The sequence below is a fragment of the Eublepharis macularius genome, chromosome 4, assembly GCF_028583425.1.
Source record: "Eublepharis macularius isolate TG4126 chromosome 4, MPM_Emac_v1.0, whole genome shotgun sequence".
Taxonomy (NCBI): domain Eukaryota; kingdom Metazoa; phylum Chordata; class Lepidosauria; order Squamata; family Eublepharidae; genus Eublepharis; species Eublepharis macularius.
The window spans coordinates 158,443,425-158,460,223 of record NC_072793.1 but is presented as its reverse complement, the minus strand read 5'-3'; the positions used below and the strand labels follow the sequence as shown (position 1 = coordinate 158,460,223).

At 44.5% G+C, this 16,799-nt stretch overlaps 1 protein-coding gene across 1 annotated transcript in view; it reads right to left on the bottom strand.

The window, feature by feature from the left end:
- The window catches only part of LOC129327719 (killer cell lectin-like receptor subfamily B member 1B allele C), a 30,535-nt gene that overhangs the window by 1,892 nt on the left and 11,844 nt on the right, over nucleotides 1-16,799 (bottom strand). The window contains exon 5 of the mRNA XM_054976473.1: nucleotides 16,079-16,185. Within this exon, the coding sequence (XP_054832448.1) occupies nucleotides 16,079-16,185 (107 nt within the window). The remainder of the gene's footprint in view (nucleotides 1-16,078; nucleotides 16,186-16,799) is intronic.

Here is a 16,799-nt window from a genome sequence, read left to right as displayed (position 1 = left end):
AATTTAGATCAGCCAATGGGCTGCACATCTCTGTGTCCAGCTCAGGAAAACTACCTATATATGTATGTATAAATACGCGTATATATATAGATACATATACACACATATATCCAAGATGCAACCGTTAGCACAAGCAGGAATACACAATTTCATAATATGCAAGATAACTCATATGCACATACTTAAGGGCAGAGATACTTCACAGAATGATCAGTGGTTATAAAAACACAAGGCAATTCATTCAGGTAAAAGCGGGAAGCAGATCATACATGGTTTGAAACAATTCATATCTCATTTCCGGGTGAGGGGTACATAGCAACTCATAAGCCCAGACACAGGTGTAAAGCAATTCATGAATGCATAGTAATTCATGGGTACAGAGCAATTCATAAAAGAGCAATTCGTAAACACAAAACAACTATCATGGTTCATAACAACAATGGTAATAAAACACGCAAGGGATGGACGGAGAGCACCAAGACCTGGAAGACCAACATAACAACAATTGGGTGCATGGTCAGATTGGATATTCCCATAGCGGTGGGGCTCCAGCTGAGGAGGGCTGAACCTTAATATTCAGTATTACATTAATAATTAAAGGTAGTAACCAATAAGCAGTAATCAATTATAGCGGGTTAATAAGCAATGAGCGACCAGTAGGAATCAGCAGGCATAGTATACACCATCAGTAGGCCATAGTCAACATGCAATCAATAATAACGGGTAGATGCAAGCATACAGTATTCACAGAGGCACAGTTTACAGTATAGCTGTCAAACTGGGTTACGCATATATATACAGAAACAAGCTCATTCAGCCTATGAATACATGAAACAAGAACACACTTCCACTCCGCTGTCACTTCGCAGTGCAGGATCAAGGAGGAGCTCTAGGCACACAGCTTCTGGTCAATTGGCTGGGTCTTCACTTGGTGGAGCTTGGAGGTGGATGGAGTCATTTCCATTCCCTGTAGTCTGAGCATGCAGTAGCTAGGCTGGTAGGGGTGAGGCGCCCTAATAAAAGAGACCTCCCCCCCTAGTGCCCAAGGGGGCTATACATCAGAGCGGCTTAAGGTAGGAGCTGCTGGGTGGGCAGACAACCTCATTGAGCATCATCACAGGCATCTTACATTCATATAAATCATGCATGCTTTTATACACATAGTACTAGTAAGCCATAACAATATGTATACACATACAGGGTGAAATGCAGTGAGGTAACACAGGCATTAAGGCAGCATAATCAATGCGAGAGTCCAATGGAAATCCAATAGTGTCAGTGAAAAGCAAACAATCAGAATGAATGGCAGTGCTCCACAAAAACATACAAGCATAGAATAAATGAGGGCATTATGTCAAAATAGCACATATAAAAAGCAACTGATAAAAATAAAGCATATCAAAATTAATTCAACCAGTATAGTGGCTTCCCCTGCGTGAGAGTTGACAGGTGAGAGGCATAGCAATGAAGGTGACAGAGAAATACACAAAGATTTCTAGGCAACCCTTAAAGCAATGTAACAGCAAAGCATTGACCATGAACATGGATGCAAATAGTTAAAGCAAAGAAAATGCAACAATATGATGCACAAAGACCAAAAGCACTAAGTGAATGGGATACTATGAATTAACCCTAGGCATTAAAGGCATAGGAATATGGTTGGTGAAGGGCAAGGAATCCAATCAAATGGCAGTGCCCTATGTAAACATACAAGCATCATCATAACTAGTGAGTCAGAATAGAACAAATGAAAAGGTAAATAACACCAATTCAATAATATAAGGGGAAAACCAAATATAAAATTAGCTTAACACTTCATGAACTTACTGCAAAAAGCAGGTCAAAATTAAGAAGGCAAATAACAATTCAATAATGTAAGGAAAAACCAAAGATAAAAATTAGCTTAACACCCAATGAACTTAATGCAAAAAGCAGATCAAAATTAATTTGAACAGTAAGCATAGATCAATGAGCTCAGTTCAGGAATACATTCAATCAAATAAGTAACCGAATGAGGGGCAAAAGAAATGCAACTAGGTACACAAGGTAGGAAGGAAAGTGTTTACCACCCCCCCTTGTATCAGAAAGGGCATTGGACAGAATAAGCGGCAATGTCCCCAAAAAGCATTAAGAAGGCCGTCAAAAACAAAAATGGAATGACACACATGTCCTTTAGCAAAAAAAAAGAGAAAAAAAAAATGAGGGGTCCCCTTGGAAGAGAGTGCTGCCCTTCCATGGAGCTGGTGCTGGCCTTTGAATCAAATCAGCCAGAAAAACGGAGGCAGCCTCTGGCCAGCGAAGGAGTCTCAAATTCTGCTCCTTTGGCTGCTCCGTAGGTAGGTTTCCAAAAGGGGTTGCTGAAGGGTCTCCTGTCTGCTTCCTCAAAAATCACAAGAACACTAACAGCATTTGGAAAAGGAAAACATAGCAAAAAAAGGGAAAAGGGGGAGGGGGAGGGGAAGAACTTCTTGCTGCTGAGCAGGTCAGCATCAAGATAAATTGTACAGTAGTAAAGAGGACACTGGCTGCCGGGTGTTTCAAAGCGTTAATTCTCTATATCTTTATTCCAAACAGTTCTCAGAAATATCTCTAAACCTCTTTGCACATACCAAATGATCCTACCTCTACATATTACTTCCTATTAGACCAACTGAAATATACAGCTTGCCTTCATCTTTCCTTCTGCCTTAATAATTATTCTTTACACACACCATCTAGCTCCTACTTAACATCCAATATTAACATTTCACCCAACAATCCAGTCCATTTATTAGACATATAACAAAAGGGGATACATATATATATATATATATGCCAGTACTGAGTTGGCTTAAGCAAACAAAAGAATGGGGTGGGTGCAGCTGTCAGCTATTCAAAGGCACCACCCTTCCTGCAAGGTAGGCTATTGGTTAATTCAACCGGGCATATGGCAGTTTATTAAAGAAAGATCCGTCCTACGGGAAAAATTTTGTCTTGCAGCATGTAATCAACAATAATGCAATGATGATGTAATAATTTTGGGTTTATGCCTTTAACCAAGATTGTCTGGGCTTCTGAAAACAATGGATTGGGTTGTGGGAGAGGCTATTTCTCCCCCCCTTGTTTTCAGAAGGCCAGTGACTTCCATAAAGTGGGGTACAACAAAGTGCCTCTGAAAGCAGAGGTTCATAAACATATTTAGGGAGAGAGAGAGAGAGAGAGAGAGAGAGCCTTACAATTAAAAAAAGGATGGGGTTGTGGGGACCCGAATTTACATTCCATCCTGGAGACTTTCTACTACTCTTGGGTCCTTTCTATTCCAAGTTCTAAGAGGAAACCAATGAACACTTTTATTTAGGCTGATCTCAGCCTGGGGGCATTACTACATTCATGACTGCTCCTGGCACTGGAGGTTCCACCTTTTCACTAAACTTTGGGCTTAAGTATTTTAAAATGGGGAAACCGATGCACAAATGTCTCTGAATCAGTACAAATACTATTAAACCACAGATGCACCACACAATCTTTTCTTCAGAGTTGCTGGTTCGGGAAAGCTGGGACCAAGCTAGCTGACCTCAGTGATTTTTAACGCCGTTTTGGGTCTCCTAAGGGGGCTGCATTTGCGCTCCCATTTGACTGGTTTGCAGGGCCCAGTCACGGTGGGTTCTGCATAGCTTGGCTGGGTGCGTTCTATGGGAGCCAAGGCAATTGCTTGGGGAATGGTTTTTTTTTTTTTTAAGCTCTGCACATGCTCAGAGGCTGGGCCAAATTTCTAGTTCCATGGTAGGGAAGCACAGTCTCTTCTACTGCTCTCAGCATTAGACTGGAGGGGCTTCAAAAGTCCTATCCTATCCTCTGGAGTATTATTACACATAGTACTATACACCAGGAGTTTTATTACACATCATGCCAGTGAGTGTTTTTTTTTCTTCAAACTGGCCATTTACAAAGCTTTCTATTTCTTGAGGGAGTTTCTAAGTTTTCTGTCAGTTCCTTCTTCCCTTATTAAGAATTTCTATCTCTTCTCCTTTCAGGTTTGGGTAAATTTAGCTTCCCGGACCATGGAGACCCAGGTCGGGTGGTTGAGACAAATAGGCGCAGAGAGGGTTAACACAGGCTTCCCGCTTTAAGGTGGGATGGCAGATTTTGACTCTCTTAAGGAGGTCTGCGGATGACAGATTATGCCTCTCTTAAGGAGGTCTTGAGGAGGACAGAAGTGAGCCACGTCTCCTAAGTTCTGCCCATAAAAATCTCTTAGGGTCCTGGTCAAAAGACTCTGTTCTACTTCTGCTGAGTTTCTGGCTCTCTTTTGGCAGTATTTGGCCAAGGCATCAAGAGGCAAGCAGGTCAGGAGGGAGCGTCTCGGCAAGTCACTGGAATGAGTAGAGGCGATCAACTCTCTAAGCAAACCAAGTTGACTCCCCAGAGCTCTCATCCTAACACAATCTGAGCAGCCAGAAATTCAGCTACCTGTCTTCCCTTAATTGTCATTTTTGGGAAGATACTATATCATGGATGGCCTTTGTGGTAGCACGGGCCATTTCTCGTTTGGAGGCTAGATTTCCTTTCTCCAAAACTAAATCACTTTTCTCTAACTTAAACTATCATCCTTTTTACTCAATATCCACAACACATTTATCCTATCTCAGGTGTCATTTTAACATTCCAAGTCAGAGTTTTACCAGAAAAATCAGTCCTAGACAACACAACAAATAAGCCTTTTGCCTGCATCCACTAGGTCTGAGTTCCCTTGCTGGGGGACCTAGCGAAAGAGGGGGCCAGGATGAATTCTTAGCAGAAGGACTGTTTCACCTATCCGCAATCAAATTCAACCTACAAATGCACACACTATCACACCGAGCAACTTCCCCGGCCCCTGAACTGGTCAGAAGTCGAGAGTGGAGGGAGTAAATTGGACCATAACTCAAGTATGGTGTATGTCTCGCACACAGAACCCAGCCACATCTGCTCCTGCTGTCTCCCGGTACCAAGGGTTAACACCAGGTTACAGACTGTCCTGCGCTGTCTGCCAGACCACCACCCAGCCTGGAAATGCCCACAAAATACAATCCTCCTGAAGATGCTCAGAGTCCCTTGAGAAGCAAGGGGCCCTTCTTACACACAATTTGCACACCCACACATAAACAGGGGGAACAGATTGCAGCTGCTATCCCTGCCGGATGGCAAGAAGTCACTTCCTACCATTCCTCATGCACACAAATACAAGCTTCCTTACACAAAATTCTTTCTTTCTTTTACCTTTTGCACTAGATATTATAAAATCTAGGGTGTCTGAGTTTCTTCAAGGAATTCTACAATCCATTAGATGTTCAGCTCTAGAGGGGAAACTGTTTTCTTTCCAAGCTCAGCAGCGGAGGGGGGGGGGTGTCTGCTGGCTGGCAAGGGATGCTTACTTTGAGGGCTGATCTGGGGAGGTTAGCATTTCTCCCGGCTTGGAAGAGCCTGTCTTCCTCATCATCCGAATTGGGTTTCTCCTTTCCACAAAAATCCTGGAAAGCATCTCTAGCTATTTGGACAGGATTCCCAAGGGTGTTTTCCTTTCTTTACCACCCACTTCTCCAAGTGGGGTACTCTGGTGTTAGTACGGTACATTTTTATTATTATTATTTTATTTTTATTTTTATTTTGCACACTGATGCAATGCCCATGGGGGGGGGGGTCCTTTAAGCCAGTCCTCTCCAGGGGCTTTTACAAGTCCTCAAGGATTCTTAAAGGGGCATACACAGGATTACACCGTCCTCTCCAGGGACTTATTTTTTTTCGGAGCTCCTCTCCTCTTAGTCCTCAAGGACTTTTAAAAGGGTTTCCAAAGGGGGTGAGGGTTTCCTTGCTTTCAACTCCTATTCTCGTGTGGGCTCAGTTACAAGCCACGAGACCAGGAAAAAGGCGCTCCCAGGTTCTCTAAACCCAAGAACTCAAAAGATCCCCAGGCCTCCTGCCCAGAGACAGACTGTTAAAGCTGTCTCCAAGCCAAGACCAAAAGACCAAAGCGCGCACGGGGCGGCTGCTTGCCGCAAACAAAAGGGCTCAAGGACTGTTTCTGTGAGTCCCCAAGCAAAAAAAACGCTCAGGAGTAAACTTTCTTTACTCCCAAGCAAGAAGTGCCCGAGAGTCTTACTTAAAACTCAAGCACAGTGCTTCAGGAACCTAGCTGTAGATTCCCAAAGCAAGTTAAACAAACGAACTATCAACCTCTTCACGTTTCCTCCGGAGAGGAGGTTGAAGTCTAAGTGCTGGGGGGGAGCGGGGATTTGGACGGGCTGAGGAGGGAAGGGGGACGGGAGAGAGTTTTATATGTGTTGCTTATGAAAACTGGAGCCTACTTCTGTAATCCCACCCACATAGACGCGTTTAGGTGGCCCGGGAAGTGGCCAGGGAACTTCACCAGCACAGAGTTTCTTGCCCACAGTTAAAATAAGGCAATCTGTCCGTAACTGGCTGAAGGAGGAAAAGGGGACAAGCCAACCCACGCATATAGATGCTCGCTAGAGCCAAACGCATTCACACATTTAATTCCCTAAGCTAGGTTGCTCTCTTTGCACGGAGTTCCGAAAAGTTTTCCTCTACGTCAGTTTGCCGAAAACAAATGTGTCGACTCATCTGGATTCAGACAAACCGGGCTGCCCACGCATTCTCCACCATTAATCTGTTACTGGAACTGCTCTGTTAATAGGATGGGGAGTTAGCTTAGCAGTCCAGAACTAAAACAGCGCGGATCTAGCCAGCTATACCAAGGTCCATTTTCAGAAATCCCCGTGACAAAGAGGCAGACTACAGATGTTCAATCAATAACGTGTATTTTCTAATTGTGTGACATATGCCTGAAATTACACACACATCCAAGATTACATACAAGATCTAAGAAATACAGAGTATGAAAATTAGAGACCTGAGCAGGAACCCCACGATGACAAGGGCATACTCACAAGCAGTAGGCATGTCAGAGGTGACATGATCCAGCGCCCGCACTGGAATCACGGAGAGACAGCAAGGAAGTGGGATGGGGCTGGCACGCGCGCACCCTCAGGTTTGAGGGGCTAGCTTATATACTTTCAAAGCACCCAGGGGCTGGCGCCCCTGTCAGTGGTTCTCACGACTTAAATCAAAGAAATTGAGCCCATCGGGACTGCCTTGATTGGACCATGTTTGAAGTCTGATTAATTTATAAATGACACTTTTGGGGAGAGGGGAGGGGAGGAGGAAGGGGAACCGGGCCGTTTGCTCGTTCCCAGGCTCATCCCAGTGCCTTCAAGTCCGGAGTGCAAAGGTTGCTTTGATGTGCGCTTGTTGATTGCCCTGGCTGACTGATGATCAATCTCCATTCTGGATAGGTGTTAAGAAATGCGGAGGAGAGTGGGATTCTCTTGCAGCGTACGTGATCTGCTCGTTCCTTCGCAATGGCTTCCCAAAGCAGGCTGTTCCCCTCGGCTTCTTGGCTGTTGGCTAGGGCTTACCAGCAGATTGTCTGGCAGTGAGGGCAGTCAGCCCAAGGGAGGATCCCGGCAGGAGCTGGCCAGGGAGCGCCTGGCCACCCTCGCGGAAGGTTTCCCCTGGCTGGCGTCTGGCTGCTGGCAGCGTAGCTAGAGCCCAGAGTGAGGCAAGCTCTCATGGCAGGCAAGGGAGCAGCGTTTAAGACACAGTCCATGGTTGGCAACAGGGCAGCATCACACAGGAGAGTCCAGATATAAGCTTGAGCAGGGCAGTGTCACGTAAGAGTTCTGAGAGCAATTGTCCAGGAACTGTCAGTCTGTTTCAGCATCAGACATGAAACTGACACGTGTATTAGAGGCACACATGCACGGCAATCTTTTGGTGTAGAGCTCAGACCCAGTTCATGGCTGGCCTCTGGAGGGAGGGGGGGCTGCTCGGTAACAACCCCTGCTCCATGCCCAAAAGATGGCAAAACACCACAGGAAAATTGCTTCCTGACCCCAAGGTGGTGATTGGCATTACCCTGGGCATGCAAGAAGGGCCACGAGAAACAATCACTGATGCAACCCCTTCTGCCCTTCCCCTCACAATCTGCCCAGGTTCACAGAATCAACATTGCTGTCAGATGGCCATCTAGCCTCTGCTTAAAAACACCTCCAAAGAAGGAGAGCCCACCACCTCCCGAGGAAGCCTGTTCCACTGAGGTACCACTCTAATTGTCAGGAAGTGCTTTCTAATGTTTAGCCAAAAGCTCTTTTGATTTAATTTCAATCCTCTGGTTCTGGTCTGAGCTTCTGGGGCAGTGGAAAACAACTCTGCACCATCCTCTACATGGCAGCCCTTTAAATACTTGAAGATAGTTATCATATCCCCTCCCAGTCGTCTCCTCTCCAGTCTAAACATACTGAGCTCCTTTAATGTTTCCTCAAAGGACTTGGTCTCCAGACCCCTCACCATTTTCATTGCCCTCCTCTGGACATGTTCCAGCTTGCCTATATCCTTCTTAAATTGTTGTGCCACAAACTGAACACAGCTGAGTGGAGCGATACCAGCACTTGTTGTGATCTGGACACTATGCTTCTGTTGATACAGCCCACAACCGCATCTGCCTTTTTAGCTACCATATCACACTGCTGACTCATGTTCAGTGTATGATCTACTAAGACACCTAGATCCTTTTTGCATATACTACTGCCAAGTCAAATCTCCCCCATCTTATAATTATACTTTTGATTTTTCCTTCCTAAATGCAGAACTTTGCATTTATCTCTGTTGAAATTCATTTTGTTTTAGCCCAGATTTCCAGCCTGTCAAGATCACCCTGTATCCTCGCTCTGGCTTCGTCTGTATTCCCTACCCCTCCCAATTTAGTATCATCTGCAAATTTAATAAGCATTCCCTCCATTCCTTCATCCAAATCATTTATAAAAAATTTGAACAGAATTGGTTCCAGGACTGATCCTTGAGGAACTCCACTTGTCACTCTTCTCCAAGAGAATGAAGAACCATTAACTAGCACTCATTGGGTGTGATCTGTCAACCAGTTGGAGATCGACCTAATAGAAATAGGATCCAAACCACATTTTACCAACTTGTCAACAAGGATATTATGTGGAACCTTATGTGGATCAGTGAAGGGGGGCGGACTACCAAGGAAGACGGCAGAGGAAGGTAATGGCAAGCTACCTCTGCTTCTCAATTGCCTTGAAAGCCCTTTGCTGGGGTCACCACAAGTCCCTTGTGATTTGATTGCACATATGTACATAAAGGAGTAAGAAATTTATTCTCCAGGTTGTTGGCAACCACACAAGAAACGGGGAAGTATACATGTGGCCATTCAAGTATGTACCTCCAGCTCTGGGTCTTTGGGGACCTGAATCTTGAACCAGTGTGTTATAGCAGTTAGAGCATTGGACTAGGCTCTGGGAGAACCTAGTTCCAATCCTCACTTTGCCCTGGAAGCTCACTGGTTGGTGACTTTCAGGCCAATCATACGCTATCAGCCTAACCTACTTCACAGGGTCGTTGAGAGGATAATATAAGCTCTGAAGCCCAAATCGGTGATTTTTAATGAACTGGGCTTCAGTGCAACCTGCGGCTCCTCCATGATACCAGAAAATGACATTGTTTTCCAATGTGACAGGGGAGTGTAAGAGTGTGTGCTTCTCGTCCCCCCACACTGGCCAGGTGTGTGGGGGCGGCAGGGCTGGCAAGCTTAATCCTACTCACAGTCTGATCCTATGCATATTATTGATTTATTTCTTTACAATATTTTTAGTCCGCCTTTCTCACTGAGACTCAAGGGAGATTACACCGTGTAAAACAATGCAATCAATATGATGAGAGATCCAATAAGCATTACAATAAGAGTAGGATTAGATAGGAAGAGCCCCGTTACACAGTGGTAAGCTGCAGCACTGCAGCCCAAGCTCTGCTCACGACGGGAGTTCGATCCTGGCGGAAGCCAGGTTCAAATAGCTGACTCAAGGTTGATCCTTCCGAGGTCGGTAAAATGAGTACCCAGTTTCCTGGGGGTAAAGTGTAGATGACTGGGGAAGGCAATGGCAAACCACCCTGTAACAAAAGTCTGCCAAGAAAATATTGTGATGCGACGCTCCCCCCCCCCCCAGGTCAGTAATGAGTCGGTGGTTGCACAGGGGACTAACTTTACCTAGGATTAGACAAATTTGAAACAGCAAAAAACGATTTGATGTGATATGTCAAACAGTGCAGAAAATGCTATTACAAAGGTCGAAAGCAATGTAGTAAGAGCAGGATAAAATGCAGAGAAAATACCTAACATGTGGCAATATAGTTCACAGTCCTGTTCCCTTTATAATAGCACCTTCCTGAACCATTCTGTTACAGAATAGCCCAATTACTTTTATAAAACTGCCCCGTTGCACCATTCTGTTTCATATATGTTGCAGAATGACAGAAGTGGGGGAGCCTTCCTGACTGCCTTACGCATTCCACAAGGGTGTCCACAAGAGAATTTGCATGTGTGGGGGCAGTTGTTGACCTTACCTGTCTGCACAATGGCACCTTTAGTGGGCTTGAGGGGGTGATTTGGCCCTGTGTTAAACTTGTGAATTGTTTTTTTTTTAATAAATATTTTTTTTTTAACAAACACTGAGTATTCTTTATATGGCTAGATCCTGAAGCAATCTTAGCTAGTCACGATGTTTGTGAGTCAAAGGGTACCAAAAAACTTCACTTTGCATTTTATCCAATTTTAGGTGGCATTTTATTTTCTTAACAGACTCTTGAGCCTGCTTCTTCCCATGGCCTTTTGACAGCTATGCTCTGGGTCTGAAAGCAATGTGGTCATCATGCTGTCTCACCATTCCAATCTGCAATGAAAGCTGGTATAGTGTAGTGGTCAGTCTAGGATATGATGGTTCCAGGTTTGAATCCCCACTCTGCCATGGAAGTTTGCTGGGTGACCTTGGGCCTGTCACACACACTTAATGCAGCCTACCCCACAGGGTCATTGTGAGGATAAAATGGAGGAGATGTAAGCTGCTTTGGGTCTCTGCTGGGGAGAAAGGCAGAGTATAAGGAGGAGGTGTCAGACTCCTTAGGCTGGAGGGAATTCCTACAGCCTAATGTAAGATACATGCTACTGAGGGAAATGAACTCAAAAGATGAGAAATAAAATAGATTACCCAGCACAATTTAGGTCTAAACCTGAACACTTATTTATTCATTCAGAAAGATTACTTCAAGGGATTCACTTATGTTCAGCACATATGATCAACTTTGATAACTCAGATGGGTTGGGTGTTAATGTTAAGGAAAAATGTCTATCAAGGTACTCTGCGTTCGGATTACATTTCCCAACTGCCACCACCTACAAGTAACTAAGAGCGGAACTACAAGTGACAAAAGGCAGGGGTTGGACACTTGTCTGCTTCCCTCAAGTTTTGATGGGAAATGTAGGCAGCTTGGCGGAATGTTGGACAAGTGACAGTTGAAAAGTCCATTGGACAGCAGTCAGAGAGTCAAGCTGCAAGACCAGGACGCCTACATTTCCCATCAAAACTTGAGGGAAGCTGACAAGTGTCCAACCTGTGTCAGGCGTCACTTGTAGTTCTGCTCTAAGACACCAAAATAGTGATCCATAAAGAATAATGAGCTTTATTAGCAATAAAACCCAGATGCAATGCCATGTTCTGACATATGCAAAAAGATCAGTCACAGCAGAGAATCTTATATACCTTTCAAAGTTAATTGTTTACAAAGGTTAACACAGGGTTTATACAAATAATTCTTTGGAAATGCTGCCTTCGGAAATTATGGCACCTGATGGGTCTGGATGACAAGGCAGTAAATTCTTCCCGATATAAACATGTCAAAAACTACGGCGCCTTACTTCTTACACTGCGCAAGAACCTCCCTGAGAGACAGTTTTCCAAGGCTATTTCTTGATTAAAGGTAAAGGTAGTCCCCTGTGCACGCACCGAGTCATTACTGACCCATGGGGGGATGTCGCATCATGACGTTTTCTCAGCAGACTTTTTACGGGGTGGTTTGCCATTGCCTTCCCCAGTCATCTACACTTTATCTCCAGGAAACTGGGTACTCATTTTACCAACCTCGGAAGGATGGAAGGCTGAGTCAACCTTGAGCTGGCTCCTGAACCCAGCTTCCACCAGGATCGAACTCAGGTCATGAGCAGAGCTTGGGCTGCAGTACTGCAGCTTACCACTCTGCGCCATGGAGCCGAAAAGGAAAACGAATGTTGACGTTCCTGTGATTACTATAAGGTTGCTATGACTTTTAATCTTATGACTTCTAATTTAAAGAAAGAATGTTCCCTGTATGAAGGATTCTAGCTTCTGTATAAAAAGGCCTACTTCAATAGAGCTCATATTTGTGTAAAAGGTTACAAAAATTCCCTAACAGTTAACAAGTCCTAGAGCAACAAGGATGAGATTTGGGTTGCTTCTGTATGGAGGTTTCGCTCCAGTTTGACATCCAAACTGGAGCAGGTTTTTGGTAATGCCCCTAAAATGTCATCCTTCCCATTGTCCACTTTCTGGACTTTGGAAAGATAACGGGGGGTGGGGAGGAGATAACAGTGAAGGTGCATGATTTTGAATCTCTGTTGTGCTGCTTGGAAATGATTAAGTGAGCAGTAGTAAGATTGTTCTCAGGAATTTAGATTGAACTGTGTCCAGCTTCTTTAAATTTGAGGTGACATTTATTGGGGCTCCATGGGTAAGCTGAGAGAGGGATTTAGCCTTGAATAGTCTGAGGGCCGCAGTCAGGCATTTACCTCCTTTATACCAATAAAATTTTTGAATTGCCCCTGAGCTTCTTTTGGCATCGAAGATGACAGAATTTATATTAGCCGTTCTTTGGCTATTAGCCTGGAAAAAGACACCCAAGTACTTGAAATATGAAACTTGTTCGATAGGAATGGAATTTAAAGACCAGTGATAAATTTTTGGGGTCTTGTTTTTTGGAAAGGCCATAACTTTTGTTTTGGAATAGTTGACCTCTAAGTTGTTTTGTTGGCAGTACTGGGCAAAAGAGCCCATAGCTCTCCTAAGACCAACTGGAGTCCTTGAGAGCAGAACAGCATCGTCAGCATAAAGAAGCACCCCTATGTGTTTGTCGCCTAACCTAGGGGGGTGGAACTCAGGTCTATTTATGTGTGTAACCAAGTCATTGATGTAAAAATTGAAAAGGAGGGGAGCAAGAAGGCATCCTTGTTTGACCCCCCTGTTGGTTCTGATGGAGTCTGTAAGGTGACTTTGGGAGGTGCACTTGACCCTTATGGATGTATGATTGTACAGAGCCTGAATGAGAAATAGTAAACGTTTGACAATGCTTGTGGACCTTAGTTTATCCCATAATATAGCTCTTGAAACTGAATCAAAAGCTGATTTCAGGTCCAGAAAGGCAGCAAAGAGTGACACACTTGAGTTGGAAGAGTATTTTGCAATCAGATGGTCTAGCAACATACACTGATCTAAGGTGGAGTGACCCTCCCTGAAACCAGCCTGTTCTTCTGCTAAATAAGGTTCGTCTTCCAGCCAATCTCTAAATTTCCATAAAAGATGTCTTGCATAGAGTTTGCTAACTATACTAAGCAAACTGATTGGCCTATAGTTATTCGGGTCATCTTTGTTACCTTTTTTGTACAAAGGGATTATGACAGCAACCCCCCAGTCCTTCGGGATTTTCCCAGATTGATCCATTTGAGTGAATAGTGAGGCCAAGACAGGAGCCCACCATACTGCATTCTGTTTTATCAGCTCTGGGGGGATTAGATCTATGCCAGGGGCCTTCCCGGACTTCAAAGTACGGATAAGCTGTAACACCTCCTTGGGCTTCACTGGAGGCCAAGATGGTAGGCTATTCAAATCATCAGAAATAGATTTTTTGGTAATTGTGTCCCCATATAGGCTTTTATAGTAGTTCTCCCAAGTGCCAGGTAAGATGGAGTTATTTATTACAGTTGGAGGACTGCCTGGGAGATCTGAAACCAGTCTCCAAAATAAGGCTGAGTTCTTCTCCTTTACTGCCTTTCTGAGTTCTTCCCAGGCTGAATGGATCGCTTCCTGTTTCTTCCTCCTAATAAGGGACTTGTACTGGGCTTTTTGCCATTTCAGGGCCAGCAGGGATACTGCCTCTGAATTGGCCCTATATCTGGCGTAATTCATATTGAGGGATTTCTTTGCATTTATGCACTCTTTATCAAACCAAGATCTATGGTTGTCTGGTCCAGGTCTTGGGGGCCCAGCTCTGGAAGATTGCAAAACCCTTTGGAGCTCCTCCAGGATCAGTTCGTATTCTCCAAGGCAGGGATCTATATTATCTGCTGCCACTAGTCTGTAAGAAATGGCTTTTGCATGTCTATTTTCAGCACAAGGGGAAGATGATCGCTGTCACAGAATGGAGCCACCTCAAAAGACTCTATGTATTGGACCATATCTTCAGACGCCATAATATAGTCGATAGTGCTCATCCTAACGCCTGACCAGTATGTGAACTCAGCGGGGTCGTCATTTGGGAGGGCCCCATTCAGTACAAAGAGATTTGTTCTGCTTATTATTTGATTTAACAGTTGACCTGCAAAATTAACCTTTGAGTCCTTTGAGAGCTTTTTTAAAAGTAGAGCTGTGCCATTAACTTTGGGTGGGCCGTGGCTGCTCTCATTATGTGAGCTATGATGCTCAGAACCAACCCGAGCATTGAAATCACCTCCCACAATAACGTGAGCTGCAGGATAAGTCGATATTAAATGCTGTAATTAAGATTCAAACCCAAGCGGAATTGCCTGGGTTTGCGCTTTGTTCTAGCAGGGGGCAAGTAGACATTAACAATTAGCAAGTACATATCCTGAAACTGAAGTAGCAGAGCCATCGCGAACTGCTCATAATGTGGGAGCTCCACTATCGTTGTTTTCAATGAGGTGGAGATTAAAATGCAGAGCCCACCTTTGGCTCTCCCATGTGGGAGAGCCTCAGCTGGTAAAACAAATGGTTTATAGCCATTCAGTGAGAGCTCCTCCGTACACCAAGTTTCCTGCCCAAAGAATATATCAGATTTGCGAATAAAATCAATTGCACTGCCCCCCCTCATTCTACAGATTAAGTGAGCAAAATTTTACATTGCTTGAAGTGGCAAACTACTGTGACAGACTACCTGGGGGTAGAGATGGCTATCCCCTACTAGGGGCGGGGGATCCCCAGCCCTCAGCTGGTGCCCTCCACCATTGTTCACCTGGCTGGGGTGGGAAAGATGTGGGAGGCTGGCTGGAGCATGCACCAAATGGTGTGTGCACACTCTGCAGGCTCCCAGTGATGTCAGTTACAGTTTAAACCAGAAGTGCTGAGATCTCAGAGAAAACACTTATGTTTGGGGCTGATTCCTAAAGAAGACCTTGTTGCTTCCAGTTTAAACCAGAAGTGACATCATCAGGAGCATTTTGAGTATGCACGTGAAAGAAAAAACCACTGACCAAGGAGAGAGTCACGGTAAAGAACCCAAGTAAGAAGCAATAGCCGTGACCAACTAACTAAGGATGAATGAAAATCCACTTCAAAGCAATTATGCAAAAGTTACTTTTATAATAAAGTTAATAGAATATGAAATAAACTCTTCAGTGGTAAAGAGCTGGCCCAATTTGCTAACAAGTACCATGTGGGAGCAAGTCACAGCCAACACTTGGAAATTCAGTGCTCGTACACCCCACAAAGTCACCTTAAGTAACCACAGAGTATAGGCACAAAAATGACATAAAACAGTAGCTATGCAAGCTTACATATCAAAATGCATATACAGCATTTTACATGGCATAAACCAAGTGACTGACCAATGAATATAAATATTTGAAAATTCATTCAGGTGTAACTGCAACGGGTTAGCTAGCGAGGACTCCCGTTTCAGGCATCCCCTTCTTCCTGGCAGTTACAGAACATCAAGGAAAGTCACAGCCACAATTCATGCACACTGGCAGCTCGCTCAATGGCGAAGGCATAATTGCTTTGAAGTGGATTTTCATTCATCCTTAGTTAGTTGGTCACGGCTACTGCATGAAAGAAAAGAAGCAGGGCACCCCCTGCTCCCCCTGGGTTCAGGATAGGGGGACTGGGCAACCCTGCCTTGGGGTCACACTGCATGGAGTACTCACTGTGTCAGGTTCAGTGGAGAGCCATTTACCCAGACCCACTCATGCCTTGGCAGCAGAAAATGAAGTCCAATCCATACAGCAGCATTTGTATTTTTCTGGATGAATTCCTGTGAAATGCAAATTAGCATAGAACTGTGATTTCTTTATTCTTCAATATTCTTATGAGGGGGGAAAACCCAGACTGGAGGCCACAGCTTAACTGCCCATTGATTTGGCTGAGAAAGGGACAGCCATAGCAGACATTTAAAATGAGAACAGGAAAGAAAGGGATACACTGAGAAATAATCAGTCCCAAATCCATCATGCACATTTTGATCAGATTTTGTCACTTGAGTTATAGACGTTTATCCCCATGGCCCCTTTATCTCCATGCTACATCTATTGTCACAGTGGTATATTGCTTTAATGATATTCTTATGCAGAATGGTGGCCAAGGCGTGGGGTGGTGGCGGCCACTTCTGGAGGATTGAGGCAGAGGAAATGTGGAGGCCCCGTTGTTGCTGCACTTTATCTGTAGCTGCACTAGCAATTGTGAGGAAGACTGTGGAGTCTGAACTTGCTGAGACTGAGAGAGAAAGAGACCTTGGGGTCATAGTTAGCACTTGTAGGCCTCCCACTATGGCTCTGCTCTGGGATAGCTAGCTGTAGGAATCCTTTGTCTAAAACAGTGAAACTGAGAGCAGAACCACAAGTGACAAAAGGCACAGATTGGACACTTGTC